Source organism: Psittacula echo, assembly GCF_963264785.1.
Source record: "Psittacula echo genome assembly, chromosome: 7".
NCBI lineage: Eukaryota > Metazoa > Chordata > Aves > Psittaciformes > Psittacidae > Psittacula > Psittacula echo.
Genome location: NC_137740.1, coordinates 58,320,290 through 58,336,988, shown reverse-complemented (window position 1 = coordinate 58,336,988; position 16,699 = coordinate 58,320,290). Strand labels below are relative to the sequence as shown.

The following is a 16,699-nucleotide window of genomic DNA, read 5'->3' as shown; positions in this document are numbered from 1 at the left end:
TTTGATATATTCACTAGGATTTTTGTAGTTTAGCTCAAATACTAGAAATCCTATACCAGGAAGAACATGAACTAAAACTCATGAAACACAGGGGAATGACTATGCCTCTCTTTCAGATTTCTTTAAGCTATAAAGAACTGTAACTAGTAGGCTCAAAATTCAGTGTACAGAAATTTTTAGAGAAGTAACTCAACTTTAAAGTAAATTGACACTAGATGGCAATATTTCTGTTTCCTATTCTAACATGGAGCACTTTCATTTAGGATGCATGCACTTTCTCCTTCTGCTTTTCAAGTGAGCAAATGTAAGAAATGTATGTATAAATCTGTCTTTTCCAGACATTAGTACTGATTCTGTAAATCAGTTTGTATGAATGAGTCTTCACACTGGCTCAGCTAATTCCTTCTGTCCCCAGCCGTGCCTCTATGCAAACTGCAAGGGCAGAAATTAAAGCAGTACTATCAGCAGCAATAGCATTCCATAAATTAACAGGAGACAAAAGAAACTGCTGCTTCTGAGTGAGGAAGTAGGATTTGAAGGGAAAAATTCGTTTTAATACATACTTAGAAAAACAATATGGCAAGCTTAAATACCAAAGGCAGCTTTATCTGCACAAAGCTGAAGAAATTTCTACATAATTTTACAAGGTAGGCCAAAGGTCTTTACATTAATGGAAAATAAAAACAAAGCAAAGTTCAGAAGAAATGGTAGCAGAAACAAACAGCTCTCATCAAATAACATTTTGCACAGGTATCCCACCTGACAAAAACCCCACATCTGCTGTACACAGAACTGAAGTTTAGCTCCTTTAAAAATGGTAAATGCCTGAGCCTTGCATTGTGCTAAAATGCTTTAAGTATTTTCATGTAAAAATAGCACTTAAGTATAAATTCTTTAGCAGTGATCAGAAAAATCTAGTTGAAATGCAATGCTTGTTTGGTAAAACTAAGTACATAGTCTGTTTCTGTATCAAAATGAACAGTCTTGACAATAAAGCAATGCTTGTATCTAGAAATACTAAATCTTTTCATTTGAAAGTTACAATCCTCTCAAGCTGGCATGCTGCTACTGAGGATTTCCAAGTATTTGCCACTAAGTTCTTTGCAGCAGCAATAAGTTTTCACTTTTCTTGAGTGCTTTAGGCACTTGGCATTGCAACTGACATGTATGTTAATTAACTACTTGACTCTTACATAAAATACAGTCCTTACTGTGGATCCAACTGTGCTTTCACCATTTTTAATTGCAATCTTCAGTATTTGGTCAAAACACCTTCAGATGCAGGTGATCTTTTTCCTCAAGGTAGAACTATCCAGTTCCTCAAAAAGAGGACATAACCACTGTATTTAAGAAACAGCATCTTCCAGTTCAATGAGCATTTTTAAAAGAGCTCATTGTGAAACATCGTAACTGGCAACACTGAGCAATTTTCCAGCAATATTTTATTCCACCTAGGAATGTTTTCCAGATTCAGATCGAATGTAAATCACAGCTGTGTGCCAAATCCATTGAGTATGTAAAGCAAGTGTGCTTCCTGTCAGAAAACAGCCAAGAAGTCCAAGATATATTGAAAAAGGGAGATATATACCTGAATGTTAAGGCAGTTCAACGTGAATTACAGAAGAAAACAGAGCCAGCAGAACTGTCATCATTTGAGCAGTTGATGTATTTCTAAATTAATGTAGAAGATAAAAACCAAAAAGCCCCAGAAAAGTAGTTTTTAACTAGTCTTTAGCAGGTGCTTACCGCCATTGCAGCATTGTCACTGCTCCTTGCAATCTCAGCTGCCTTTTCAAGTATCTGCAAAGACATGTTTTTAAATACATTAGATTTAAAACCAAATCTGACTGCACTGGGAAAGTAAATATTATAGAAGTGAACCAAATATTATAGAAATGAAGGAATATTTCACAGAATCACACGGAATCGTTAGGGTTGGAAGGGACCTCTGGAGATCATTCAGTCCAAGCCCCTGCCAAGGCAGGAGCACTCAGAGCAGGAATGCATCCAGGTGAATGTCTCCAGAGAGGAAGACTCCACAATCCCCGCCCCGGGCAGCCTGTTCAGTGCTCTGCCACCCTCGGTGTAAAAACCACAATGCCTTAATGCTGTGTTTGACCCTTGCCTCCTTGTGCTTTTTAGAGTTAATCGGTTTGCAAATGAACTTCAAAAGTTTGTACAAGTCTAAGCTTTGTTCAACTGAACTACCAGCCCAACGCATTGCTCCTGCACTAGACAACAGTTTTCTTCTCAATTATCTTTTGCTCACTCAGCCCTAAACAGCAAGTGGATTGATAGTAAAATCAAAAAGAATAATACATTTTTGCACATTATGTTTCTTAAAATAAAGATCTGACATCTGATTCTCTGCTTTCTTGGCAGAAACAAGCAATGAGACAGATAAAATTAGAAGCAGCCACACAACAAGCAAGTCTCATGTAGACAATACTGAAAACCAGATTCTCAGCTGATGCAATGCAAGCAGCTACAGGGTTACTCCTGATTCAACAGGACCTTTGCCAAAAGAATCTGTCAGAGACTGGGTATCGTATTCTCTTTTTCAGTATTTAAAGTATATTTCAGTATACCTGCAGAAATAGAATGCATTATCAAAGAGTTTAGGGCTCTGATTTTCCCACTGATACTGCAAAACAGTTTCTTAACTCTAGGGAACAGCAAGTAGCAAAGTTACTAGAAAAAAAACCCAGAACATAACATTTCCTCAAAGTTGAATGCTTCCAATGTGTTATTATCAGCTCTGCAACAGTATTCTGGGCTATTCCTCTGATACTTAGGATTTCTCAGGATCAAGAAGGGGGTAAAAGCTACAAAATAACAAAACCCAGAAGCCAAACCAAAGTTACAAGGGATCAGAGAATCATAGAATGGTTTGGGTTGGAAAGGACCTTAAGATCATCTGGTTCCAATCCGCTTGCCATGGGCAGGGGCACCTCACACTAAACCATGTCACCCAAGGCTCTGTCCAACCTGGCCTTGAACATTGCCAGGGATGGAGCATTTACCACTTCTTTGAGCGACTTGTTCCAGTGAAGACCATCAGACGCTACCTTAACATCAATACATCAGGTAACTTGACTAAGTCAAACCTTCTGTCTGTATTCACCCCGTATTTTAACGTACTGGAACTTGGCATTGCAGGTACAAATAAAAGGAAGAGAGCTAGAACAACCATGCAATTACTTAAGAAACACACTTTTACATAACATGTCTGTAATATGCACATAAAACCGATTTTTTTCCTGTAGAAATTCAATATATATACTGCAATGAGCAGAAACTTACAGCTTTACAAATGAACCAATAACCAAACTAACTAAGTCCAGTATGAAGAGTCAAGTGCTCAACTGTAATTAAGAATGCAGTTAGTACTGTTCTAGCTCTTACTGCATTTCCAACACTGTTTTAATACAAGAACAAATACTGTGCCAACAAGGAGGAAAAAAACCCCCAAGAAAATATCAAACCAAGAACCCTATTTTATTATTTAGTTTCATTTCAATGTCCTTTAAACCCAAAATGTCCCTTTGAGCAAGCAACTTTCTCTAGGTGGTTACTAACTGTACCCAAAACAAAATTCAGACTAGTGTATGTATGAGTTGAACCATTTTCATCATGCAACATTAGCTGTCTGGTTTAACACTTATTACTTGTCTGGTCTTAGCTTTACTTCCTGGTTTGTGAACAACTTGCTACCTAGCACCCACACTACAGATATTACCACATGTATTCCAAACATATACTTCTGGATGAGGGAACTGAAGGTACCCTCAGCAAGTTCACTGATGACACTAAACTGGGAGGAGTGGCTGACACGCCAGAAGGCTGTGTTGCCATTCAGCGAGACCTGGACAGGCTGGAGAGTTGGGCGGGGAGAAACTTGATGAAATTCAACAAGGGCAAGTGTAGAGTCCTGCATCTGGGGAGGAACAACCCCAGGTACCAGTACAGGTTGGGGAATGACCTGCTGGAAAGTAGTGAAGGGGAAAGGGACCTGGGGGTCCTGGTGCACAGGAGGATGACCATGAGCCAACACTGTGCCCTTGTGGCCAAGAAGGCCAATGGCATCCTGGGGTGCATTAGAAAGGGTGTGGTCAGTAGGTCAAGAGAGGTTCTCCTCCCCCTCTACTCTGTCTTGGTGAGGCCGCATCTGGAATATTGTGTCCAGTTCTGGGCCCCTCAGTTCAAGAAGAACAAGGAATTGCTTGAAAGACTCCAGTGCAGAGCCACAAAGATGATTAAGGGAGTGGAACATCTCCCTTATGAGGAGAGGCTGAGGGAGCTGGGTCTCTTTAGCTTGGAGAACAGGAGACTGAGGGGTGACCTCATCAATGTTTACAAATATGTAAAGGGTGAGGGTCAGGATGATGGAGCTAGGCTTTTCTCAGTGATGTCCAGTGATAGGACAAGGGGTAATGGGTGTAAACTGGAGCATAAGAGGTTCCATGTGAACATCAGGAAAAACTTCTTTACTGTGAGAGTGACAGAGCACTGGAACAGGTTGCCCAGGGAGGTTGTGGAGTCTCCTACGTTGGAGATATTCAAGGCCCGGCTGGACAAGTTCCTGTGTGATGTACTCTGGGTTACCCTGCTCTTACAGGGGGGTTGGACTAGATGATCTTTTGAGGTCCCTTCCAACCCTCGGGATTCTGTGATTCTTTTCTAGACATTCTTAGCCATAGCTGTAGAAAACTGCAAGGCAACTTCAGTGAATTTAGCTGAAGAGCAGAGCTTAAGAAATCCCTTTTTGTACAATATTAAGAGCCTACTTAAAAGGATTCAGCTCATAGAGGAACAAGTGCCCCAAAAAGTGGGAAAAATATGTTTATAGAAAGAAATAACAGATCTTTAAAATCACAGGCTTGACCAACCTCATAGCCTTTTATGAGGAAATAACACATTGGATGGATGATGGCAGAGCGGTGGATGTGGTCTACCTTGACTTCAGCAAAGCATTTAACACAGTCTCCCACAGCATCCTCATAGCTAAATTGAGGAAGTGTGGCCTGGATGATCAGGTAGTGAAGTGGACTGCGAACTGGCTGAAGGACAGAAGCCAGAGAGTTGTAGTCTATGGGGCGGAGTCTAGTTGGAGGCCTGTATCTAGTGGAGTGCCTCAAGGGTCAGTACTGGGACCAGTATTATTTAATATATTCATCAATGATTTAGATGAGGGAATTGAGTGTGCTATCAGCAAGTTTGCTGATGACACTAAGCTGGGAGGAGTGGCTGACATGCCAGAAGGCTGTGCTGCCATCCAGCGAGACCTGGACAGGCTGGAGAGTTGGGCAGGGAGAAACTTGATGAAATATAACAAGGGAAAGTGTAGAGTCCTGCATCTGGGGAGGAACAACCCCAGGTTCCAATATAGGTTGGGGAACGACCTGTTAGAGAGCAGTGTAGGGGAGAGGGACCTGGGGGTCCTAGTGGATGGCAGGATGACCATGAGCCAACACTGTGCCCTTGTGGCCAAGAAGGCCAATGGCATCCTGGGGTGTATTAGAAGGGGGGTGGTCAGTAGGTCGAGAGAGGTCCTCCTTCCCCTCTACTCTGCCCTGGTGAGACCGCATCTGGAATATTGTGTCCAGTTCTGGGCCCCTCAGTTCAAGAAGGACAGGGACCTGCTGGAGAGAGTCCAGCGCAGGGCAACTAAGATGATTAAGGGAGTGGAGCATCTCCCTTATGAGGAAAGGCTGAGGGAGCTGGGTCTCTATAGTTTGGAGAAGAGGAGACTGAGGGGTGACCTTATTAGTGTATATAAATATATAAAGGGGGAGTGTCACGAGGATGGAGCCAGGCTCTTCTCAGTGGCAAACAATGATAGGACAAGGGGTACAAACTGGAACACAAAAGGTTCCACTTAAACTTGAGAAGAAACTTCTTCTCAGTGAGGGTGACGGAACACTGGAACAGGCTGCCCAGGGAGGTTGTGGAGTCTCCTTCTCTGGAGACATTCAAAACCCGCCTGGACACATTCCTGTGTAACCTCATCTAGGTGTTCCTGCTCTGGCAGGGGGATTGGACTAGATGATCTTTTGAGGTCCCTTCCAATCTCTAACATACTGTGATACTGTGATACAGGCAAGTACAGTTTGAAGGTTTCCAGAATGGCAGATAAGTTTAGCTTTTTATAAGATCACTGATATGGGAAACTGATTATGCTTCTGGCCCTCAAGAGACTGGGTTCAGTGTATTTTTAAAAGTATAGGTCTTCAAAATACTATATAAAAAGCCTGAAGCCAGAGCACTGGCACTCTCACACAGGGCAAGTTTAAAACACTCTAGTATGCTAACTAAAAGGCAGGAGGTGGGAATTGAGTGGAAAAGGCAGTGCTGAAAAGAAAGAAGAAATAGCTACTTACACATAAGCATGACTGCTCTCTATGTCATACCTTACCTTATCAAAGGGAGGGTAATTAATAGGCTGTTTTGAATATTCTTGAAATCTAATGTGCAAAGCTGTTGCATTTTCAGTGTAAGGGTTAGTCTGGACAGTTCCCATTGGGTTCAACATTTCTTCAAGTTCATCTGAAACATCAGACAGAATACAATTAACATTATAGGCCAGGCATGAATTCAAATTATAAAATCTGAGAGGCCAAAGATGCAGTACGCAATTGCTTACTGTATACAATGGACAGAAGCATGTTTTGCTGCATAACACTTTCTAATACAATGCACTGTATTTCCTGCATAAACCCCTCATACCTCCTACATTCACAAATGTTCGATTATCACCCAATGAAAACCTGATTTTCTCCTTGCAAAGTAACTGTACCAGTTAAGGGAAGGTGACATATCCTTATACCTAACTAAATCCCAGTAAGATCTGCAGCTTCTGTAAATCAGTACACACTCTGCCTCTGTATCAAATAGAATGAAAAAAAAAGGAGTTTTAAGGCAGATTTCTTTCAGCACTGCAGCCAAGTTGATACAGGTTTTCTCATGATGGAATGAAGATACAGAGTTTCAGACACTCTCACTAATCAATCTGATCTGTCAGGGAAGGAAGACTTAAAACAGATTCTAATCCACATTTTTTGATGATACAAATATTGCCACATACAATATAGCTTATCTCTTTAGTTTATGGCGCTTAGCACCAGAAGCCAGATGAAACAAACTGCATCTTAATAATAAGTAACACTAAATATAAATATTAATCTATTTTTATGTGATTTTCACTCCATAACTTTGAAAATGCTTTTACAGTACTATTTCCAAGCAGACTCTTGTCCTTCTCTTTGCTGATACACATACTTTCAAAGAAAGAAATTAAGATAGTACATATTTACCCACATTAAAAAACACAAGGAGTAAAGAGATTGTGACAGGAGAATTGGATAAGTATACGCAACTATTTTGATACTATGCATCCTGAGTCTTACAAGTATTTAAAATCCAAATATTAAACCTTACCAGGAAATGATGACCAGCTGTGCAGTACCAGCTCTCCATTCTTCAACTGCCCTTTATAATCAAACACCATGGTATTTACCCAGGCTACAGGATAATGCTGTGAAAGGAAAACAACTGTTATGTGGAACAGCGCCAATGAACATTACTATGCGGCAAGCGCTACAGTATAGGCAAAACAGAATTGGGCTTTTTAAAACTGTGATATCTTTCAGAAAAGCAGGTAAATGCATGCATAGTTTTCATTATGTACTCCAGTACCACTGAGTGCTACTCAGACTTCATTTTAAGGGTGTAGAAACATGCATTTCCCTGGATGTGAGCCTAGATGCTTATTTGTCCATCTTTCCTCAGTCAGAACTCATCTAGAGTTCAAAACAAAACTGACCTTTTGAAATACAACTATTTAAACAATCACATGCCAACTGGCTTACAACAAAAATGTGCATGCCTTCGTCAGTGTATGAGAAGTATGAGAAGTATGAGGAGTTTCTTTTCGTGTCAGTCATAGAATCCCAGAGTGGTCTGGGTTGGAAGGGACATTAAAGCCCACCCAGTCCCACCCCCCTGCCACAGGCAGGGACACCTTCCACTAGAGCAGGTTGCTCCAAGCCCCTGTGTCCAACCTGGCCTTGAACACTGCCAGGGATGGGGCAGCCACAGCTTCCCTGGACACCCTGGGCCAGCGCCTCAACACCCTCACAGGGAAGAATTTATTTCCTAACAGTAAAGCCATTATTATTAAACATACATTGAAAATTATTATAAAAATAAATTTAAATATATGCTTTTAAAATAGAAAAAGATTTATAAAACTGTATTTAAAGATATTTATACTGTAAACATTATTATTAGAAAATGCAAATATATTTATTTTAAATTTAAAATAATAATTATGATGTGCAATTCTTACTGTATATCCTCTTTGTACATTGGGTTACATTTTTTTCTCTCCATTTTGCAGTCTTTAACACTAAAGTGAAGCAATGAAAGATTTCGGAACAGTCATTTCAATATAACCTAGAGTTGCACTCAAGAAAACGAGACGAAATACTTACCACTTTTCCTGCTTTCCTTATGGTTTGGTACTTAGGATTCATTGCCTTGGTTGACTTTTTCGTTTTCACCTTATCCATCACAGCGTAAACTGCAAAGCAGAGCCTTGCCATTCTTGGAAGATCGCAGACATTTATTTCAAACTCCAGTACTTCATTCCAAACATGGTCACTTCTCCCAGATATTTCTGTGCTTACAATAGTTTTACAAAGGAGCTCTGTACCATGGAAAAGACCAGCCCTAACATGAACCTGCAATAAAGAAATCGGACATTTTAAACTTGCCACAGAACCTACAGAATTCTGCATAGATTATGATACAGAACATACAAATGAGCATTTCATCAATATTTCTATCTTCAAAGAAATACTAATTTTGATGTTTTAAAATAAGCCGCATAATCACAGAATCATAGAACAGTTTGTGTTGGAAAGGACCTAAAGGTCACCTAGTTCCAACCCCCTGCCATGGGCACGGACACCTCACACTAAACCATGTCACCCAAGGCTCTGTCCAACCTGGCCTTGAACACTGCCAGGGATGGAGCATTCACAACTTCCTTGGCAACCCATTCCAGTGCCTCACCACCCTTACAGTAAAGAATTTCTTCCTTATATCCAACCTGAACTTCCCCTGTTTAAGTTTTAATCCATAATGCTTGAAAACACATTATTTTTACTTTGCTATTCATGTCCCTATCCAAATCAAAATATATTTGTTTAAATAATGCTGGCTACCAATTTCTTCAGTACTGTATTACTTATATTACCCACAAACAAATAATAGTAACTCACTTGTAGTAATAAATACAATATATGGATACACAAATGCTTCCAACAACATACCTAAACACAGAAGGAAAAGGTAGGAAATAAACTGTTAAGCAGAATGGAAAAGGTAAGACTAATTTTCTGAACACAAATTCAAACCTCCAGGTAGAACCTACTTGTGCTTCTAAGTGAGAAAAGTTGGTGGGTTTCAGTCAAAGAAAAAAATATCATTTTTTTACTTAAACTGCTTTTTCAAACATACAGAGGGAACACTGCTGACCCGGACAACAGACATCACCTGTAATAGTAACAGTAACAACAACATACGGAATTGCCAGAAATTCAGTTTTGCCTTTAGCACCCAGAAAACAGTGAAATCAGCTAGCTCGAATGATAAAAATAAGGAATAGGAAAGGAGGAGGGCAAGAAAAGAAAGAAGCTGGAGTTATTAGCACTGAAATTACACCCATGCCAGGACAATGCAAAGATGTGGATCGTTTCTGCATTTGTGTTTAATAAACACATGTACACAGGAAACTGCATGTTTTCAAGTATCCATATTCTTTGACAGTTCACATGGGAATGACAGGTCTTTATTTCTGTTGCCTGAGCAAACAACAAAGAGAAATATGTCAACTTCTTCCAGGTGATCTTCCAAAGTATCAGGGGTTTTGGGTGAGGAAAAGATGACCTGATGTTTCAGGTTCCCTATGCTCCTCAAACAACATTCCCAACATTCCCTTTAACCTACTGTATTATTTCTGAGCACTATAAGGGAAAGGCAGAGACGTTTAAAACTTGGTTCAGACTTTAGATTTAAAAATAAATAAATAAATTCACCTTTGAATTCCCAAAGACACAAACGAGATCTGCTCTGGGAGAGAGCCTGTCTTTCCCTCCTTCAAAGGAACAGTGTGATCAACACTGAAGCAGTCCCAGTATCAGTATGCCTGACTTGGCTACACCAGCTTCTGCTCAGTACTAAGTTCTCCACCAACTAGCTCAGATAAACCAGTCACGGGCAAACTGTAATGCAGTTTAAATGAAGTCATGCTAGACAGCAAATCTCTCTTCGGCCCGGTATAATCCGTGGAGGAGGCATTAGGAGCATCAACAGATGGTCTCTAAATAACACCCATTCTGGACTTCACTGGAACAATTGCTACTACTGATCAAGAGACTGCTGTCACAGCATAGGCAGAGGCATTAGGTCTCGGAGAACACACTATTATGGGTCACACTCCTTGATACAGGTGCCATAGGAACATTCATTATGAACTGACTCATTGACTTACATATATACAATCCCTATTCATTTCCAAGCTTACAGAACTATCACTGAACGAAAAAGTTCAGTTTAAAAAACTACATTCACTGGAGTCTCAGCCATACTCCTAAGAATCACTATTACCTGTTTCTGGAATGCACAGCTTCACCACTGTGAGTTAAGAACAGCAACATGAACATCCATGAAACAGACTGCATGAAAGGAACCTTACTTCCGGAAATCTAAATGTATACCCACTACACATGTGTGTGCATGCCTATATGTAAAAATACACATATACAATAAAAAAGTCTTCTTCATTACATTTACAGTGGGGTTTTTATTTCTCTGTAATTAAAGATTGCAGCCATATATTCCTCAAAACCAAAATACTGTGGCTGACATCAGAGAACAGATTAAAATTGGTTGGTTCATAACCTTCTTCAAACAACTCACCAGATGGGCCTTTATTAATTCATTTTGAGATTTATTATTCATTCAACTGAATTTATAATCAAGTTCTTTGGCTGACTTAAAGACATCTTAGGGAAATACAATTACATCTAATTTTTGCTTTAACGCCAGCAACAGTAAATGTTCTAAAATTAGCCTGTTTGGGGGGGAGGTGGGAGTTGATGTTTTTAACCAGGGGTTTAAACTCACATTTGCATAATTTTGAATATCATTCTTTGCTATTATCTTATATAACTTTACATGCCACCACATTTCCCCAGCTTTTTTTACTTTATTAAGAGCATAAGCGATCAAGTAAGAGATACTCAATCCAGCTCACATTAGTGGAGTGCTATCCATTTGACACCTGCTTTGATTGCCACTACAAACACTCAGTTTGTGAACCCTGTTGGTGGTCTCAGCAAAAATGGATTGGCTTGATCCAAAGCACAATGAAACTTAAACACCAACGGCAGTGAATTAAACACACTTAGAATCACAACTAGGAAACAAATATGATCTCAACAGAGACAATTCCAAAACAGTATAGACAGACAATGCAGGGAAACATGCACAAGCTTGCAAAGTTAATACATGCAGTCTTGTTCTTGGGTAACTACAGGACTGTAATGTTTTCACAATAAAAAAGCATTCAGAATACCAAATAATATTCAGGCAAGTGTCCATGGGCACCGATACCAAAGAATTGTCATTGTTCCTGTTTCTTCTCAAGCTTTTCAAGTGTATTTTCTTTTTCCTCTAAAAGCATACTGAAAGTAACCAAGACTCACTTTTTCTAAGTATGACACCCCACCCCCAAAATAAGACCCAGTAGCTATGCTCCTTCTGGAATCCACCTTCTCTTTTCCCTTCCCTTTTCTTTTAAAAGCTTTCAGAGTCTACAGAACATAGAATCAAGATATTACTACAACTAGCCAAATAATGGTTTGGACAAATATAAGGGAAACATCTGTTTTTGCAGACATCCATTTCCATAGCCAAAGCGTCTCTGGTAGTAAAATTGTAACTACGGCTCATTTAGCTATGTAGTACAACATAGTACTGCTAATATACACGGAGGTTATAACAACAGTTTTGAAGGAAAAAAAAAATCCACAGAGTGTTCCAAATAAACCATCAGAACAGCAACTTCAATGGCTTTTTTAATTTCTTCCCAATCTACATGACTATGTAATTTACTGATTGCCAAGCAAAGGAAAGGAAATGAATCTTGTTCTACCTCACAGGCAAGTGTCTTGTAAGGTCTAAAAGTAGTTGTGCAATAAGTTCCTACTTGTTAACAGCCTGTGGTCTCTAAACCCTGTCAGAAGCCCAGCCGTGTGCATTTTTACAGGAAGAGATATTGCAGCTTTTTGTGTTCAGCATATTTAGAAAATAGAAGACAGATTGTATAGAAGCACGCAGTCTGCTTACACACACATAGACTGTGTACTGGACTACAAAAGTACCTTAAGTTCCATTGAAAAATGTTCAGTATTTCCTCTGCTTCTGTTTGTCAGATGTTTATGACAGTTTAGTTTGAACACGCTTATTTCGTACCAATGTCAGCACTTTACACATACCATCTTAAAAAAGTACCATGTGAACATTTGTGTCATACTGCCCATGATTATTGACAATGTTCTAATGCACGTAGCAAGGTATTGCTTTATTCAGACAATAAAGCAATACTTGAGCAATAAAGCAAGATTTTAAATACTACCACTGCTATAACTAGGAATAACTACAAATGCTTTTGCTGAATTGAAATCTGTATGACTACGTTCAATAAACATTGAAAATCATTTAAATGATGGAGAGAACATCTTCTGGCATTTGCCATGATTACTTACTTTGGCATTTTCTTCTGTATTTAGTTTATTGCCCTTTAACAGCGTAATCTTGAAAGGGTTGGAAATATCCCATACACTCTGAGAAGTAAAAACAAAGGTATAAGCTCATTTTTAATCGATGTAACATATTAAGACCTACTTTATAAGCTAAACATGTTAAGAAAGTCATAAGTACATATAAAGAGATATTTTTAAAAACAAAGTTGAAATTTTTTGAAAATAAATTGGTTATCATGATCACAAGAGTATACAAAGATGCCCTAAAGAGGCAAAAAGTTAGGAAAAACCACTCAGCTGAAAAGGGGTGGGGGGAATGAGTACCACTCACTGACAATTCACAATAACCCTTCAAATATTCTGAATACATACAGTGTGTAACAGAGCAAAGTCTGTCCACGTTTCTTAGAATGACAGTATGTAGGTCGTATCTGTGCTCTAAGGGCATTAGGTTTAGCAATAAACAAAGCACCATTTTAAAAGAAAAGATGGATGTATAATATGCCCCAAAGTTGTCATCATTGAATTGGCAACATCATGCAAGACATCTGGGCTGATACAAGAGATCACAGACCACTACGGCCCAAGCTAGTGGAGCCTACACACTGCACAAAAGCTTGAGAATCCAGATTCTCTGCAGTAACTCCCGCAGAATTACCCACTCCTCTAGGTTGTGATTTAAAGTAGAATCAACAGCAATGGAAAGGAGATGGTGAGGGGAGGAGGGGGGTGGATGTGGCAAGGGAAGAAGTTTCCAAAAAGCCTCAAGGTCTGTTATTTCTGATGTAAATGTTCTTGCAAGTAACAGGAGGCTCCAAATAGACCCTAGGTGACCTACACTGGAAACCAGCAGTAGTAGCACAAATCCTAGGCACTGTTATTCATATTCCACAAGCCACTGTTTGTTCGGGTGTTAGACATTCTCCACATAAACTTACAGTTGTTGTTCTTGTTTTTTTTGGTGGAAGAGGAAGAGGAAGATTGGATGATTTTCGGTTTACGGCAGCTTCTATGGCAATCATCTCCTGCTCACACATCTTCTTTATGGTGCAACACTCAACTAGAGTCAGCTGAGGAAGAGTCCTGTTCATCACACAGTTGCGTATATACTAAAACCCCATGGAAAACAGTTGTTATCAGCTAGCAGACTACTTCTGAGCCAACTTTCAAATCAAAGAAACAAATAATATATTACAAAGATACAAAGGAAACTGTGCACATGTATTTTATAACCGGAGAGAGCTGCAGACATAAGGATGAAGTCTGTCACTGTTCAGCACAGCTGAGCATCCAGTAGCACAGGAAGCAAAGTCAAATTTTGGCCAAAGGACCAGAGAACTGTTGTGGTAAGTTCAAAGAGCTTTACATACCTGAAACTGAATTAATGGGTGATCACCAAAAACATATTCTAGCCTTCCACTAACTTGCAGCACATAGTCAGCAGGATCAACTTCCTCATCTTCTTTTCCATGGATAGTCAAACGTTTTCGGATTGCCAGCTCATTCAGCTTGATGGGATTCATGTTAGGAGACACCTGAAAACTAAATACATCCTAAGAAAACACAAACAGGAATACCAATTATCAAGCTTGTCATAGTCAGACGTACAAGACTTAAATTGTAGCATGCACAATAAAATAGGTAGAAATACTTAACTGTTAAAACCAGACTATTTTGAACACTTACAGCTGCAAAATGGTCAATTCACAAGCTTTTACAGTATCAGAAATACTTTAAGAACACAGAACTTCGCCTAATTGATACAGTAGCAATTCAAAAACTTCTACATCGGGTTATTGACCTAGAAGCTTGTATTTTAGAAAGTGAATGAGGGAGATTATAAATCAGGCATACATTTCAAGGTATGTAGCAGTACTAGATGTGGGTTTTCTTTCTGGCCAGAAAGAAGTGTTAGTGCAGTAACACTTTAACAATCTGCTCCTGCAATAAAGCAGAAGAAAATGTTAACGTGATTTATGTACAAACCCACCAACTTATTTGGAGGAGGGCAGAAAAGAGGGGAAGCCACGGATACCTGCAGCATTCTGAATACAGCATGGAAACCTTTTCAAAGACAATTTTTAATCTAACTTTTTGAGGCTATCTACTTATTGCCAAAGTATCTCTAATTCTGATGCTTTCGAGAAAGGTAATAAGTTACCTCCTTTTTTAAATTTAAAAAGAAAAAAGGTTAAAATTCCTTATGTAAAAGGTCATCTGTGATATCTTTGATCGCCCTTTAACTTATTACATTCTGCTCTGCACACACTTAGTAGCAAAGGTTTGTTTTGATTTTTTATTTATTTACTAATACATGATGTATTGTCTGGTTCGCAGTCTTTTGACCTGTGCTTTATTTATATAGAAGTTTACTGGTAAGAAGCCAAGCTGCCCTAATGAAAAGATCTAACTCTGTAAAGTAAAGCAGAATTAGCTCAGGTTTTTCTCAGTTTCTGCATGGTTCCCAACAGCTTTCTCCTGTCAGAAAGCTGCCAAACTGTGAAGGGTTTCTCTCCTATCATAACAGGTAACAGGCATACAGGGAATGACACTTCTTCCCAGGAAGCTGGTGCTCCATAACAGCTGCCTTACTTCCAAGTTGTAAGTCTTAAAATGCACATCACAGCAATGGGGATCAGTCTCTCCCTTTTGCTGCACAGACAATTAGGTAGCTTTTCCAGCCCCCACACACATTCTAGACAAAAAGATTTCAGTAGTCCTTTCTTTCTCTCAGTCTTGCAGAATTGCTACTGAAAGGACACAACAGTCCCCACACCTTCCCATTTAATCCTCCTGGGATGATTCTAGTATTCAGGGCAAGTAGTAAAGTCTGGAAGAGAGTTTACTATGCTAAAAAATAGCTCAGATTTGAACTGTTAACAGCTTTGAAGGTCAGAACTGGCAGCAGAAACATTCAAAACATCTGAAATGTCAGCAGCCTCAGCTATTACAGTGGCATGCAAATACATTCTGCACCAGCAGGAACTTTTGCACTGCTTTTGTACTGTTACCATATGCACATATATACAACATTTTAATCAAAAGCTAACAAACATGCAGATATTCTCTCTCCTGGACAACTACAAGTCCTCTAAGCTAAAAGGACTGGAAAAGGTGTTGTCATAAACCCACCTATGCATCCAGCATCAGCTAGTGACCAAATTGAGCATTTATCTCTGCATTTAGGGTTTCCAGAATCAGACAAGACACTATTTCACCATTTGAGATTTTTTAAGTTTAAAAATGTAGTATTGGAAATAATAGAGCTCTGTAAATAAAATCTGCCAAATCATTAGAAAATCAGTATCTAGCACCTTAGTTAAAATTGGACACAAAATATAGCCTGATAATTTACACACTTTCGAGATTTTCAGGTTTCCAATGCTGATCCCTCACTATAATCCAAAAGAACACAGTGTAAAAATGAATAATGGGAATGCTGGCCTCAAGTAGAATCATAGCTACTTCAACATCAAGAAACTTAAGCTAAATCATTTTAGATGGAAACTAAAGGGGGTTTGATTTTATAAATAAGCTATGGATTTGCTAGCTGAAACAGGAAGGTAAGTCTAAGCCTCAGCTAACGCTTTATTTGTCTATATGCATGTGTAGCATAGGAAATACTAATTCCTCTTTCATTAAATGATATTGCTCAACCTAATCAGCAGATCAACCCCAAAGATGTTCAACAATGAATCACACAAAGAAGCGTGTTGAATATGGTGTCTCCCAATTCACCAGCATCCCCCAAGCCTGTAAATGAACAACAGTAAAACAACACAGTAACAGCTGGCCAAAAAACAAAGTCCTGACAACTTAGAATTATGTTTTACATTTAAACAAATGTGAAAATATATAGAATACAGCAT

General features: G+C 39.1%; 1 protein-coding gene across 1 annotated transcript in view; it reads right to left on the bottom strand.

The window, feature by feature from the left end:
• The window catches only part of PIK3CB (phosphatidylinositol-4,5-bisphosphate 3-kinase catalytic subunit beta), a gene marked incomplete at its 3' end in the record, with an annotated part of 59,033 nt that overhangs the window by 22,212 nt on the left and 20,122 nt on the right, over positions 1-16,699 (bottom strand). The window contains exons 5-11 of the mRNA XM_080623754.1: positions 14,201-14,383; positions 13,769-13,939; positions 12,834-12,911; positions 8,493-8,741; positions 7,438-7,534; positions 6,416-6,546; positions 1,747-1,800 (exon numbers count right to left, since the gene is read on the bottom strand). Coding sequence (XP_080479880.1) covers positions 1,747-1,800; positions 6,416-6,546; positions 7,438-7,534; positions 8,493-8,741; positions 12,834-12,911; positions 13,769-13,939; positions 14,201-14,383 — 963 coding nt within the window. The remainder of the gene's footprint in view (positions 1-1,746; positions 1,801-6,415; positions 6,547-7,437; positions 7,535-8,492; positions 8,742-12,833; positions 12,912-13,768; positions 13,940-14,200; positions 14,384-16,699) is intronic.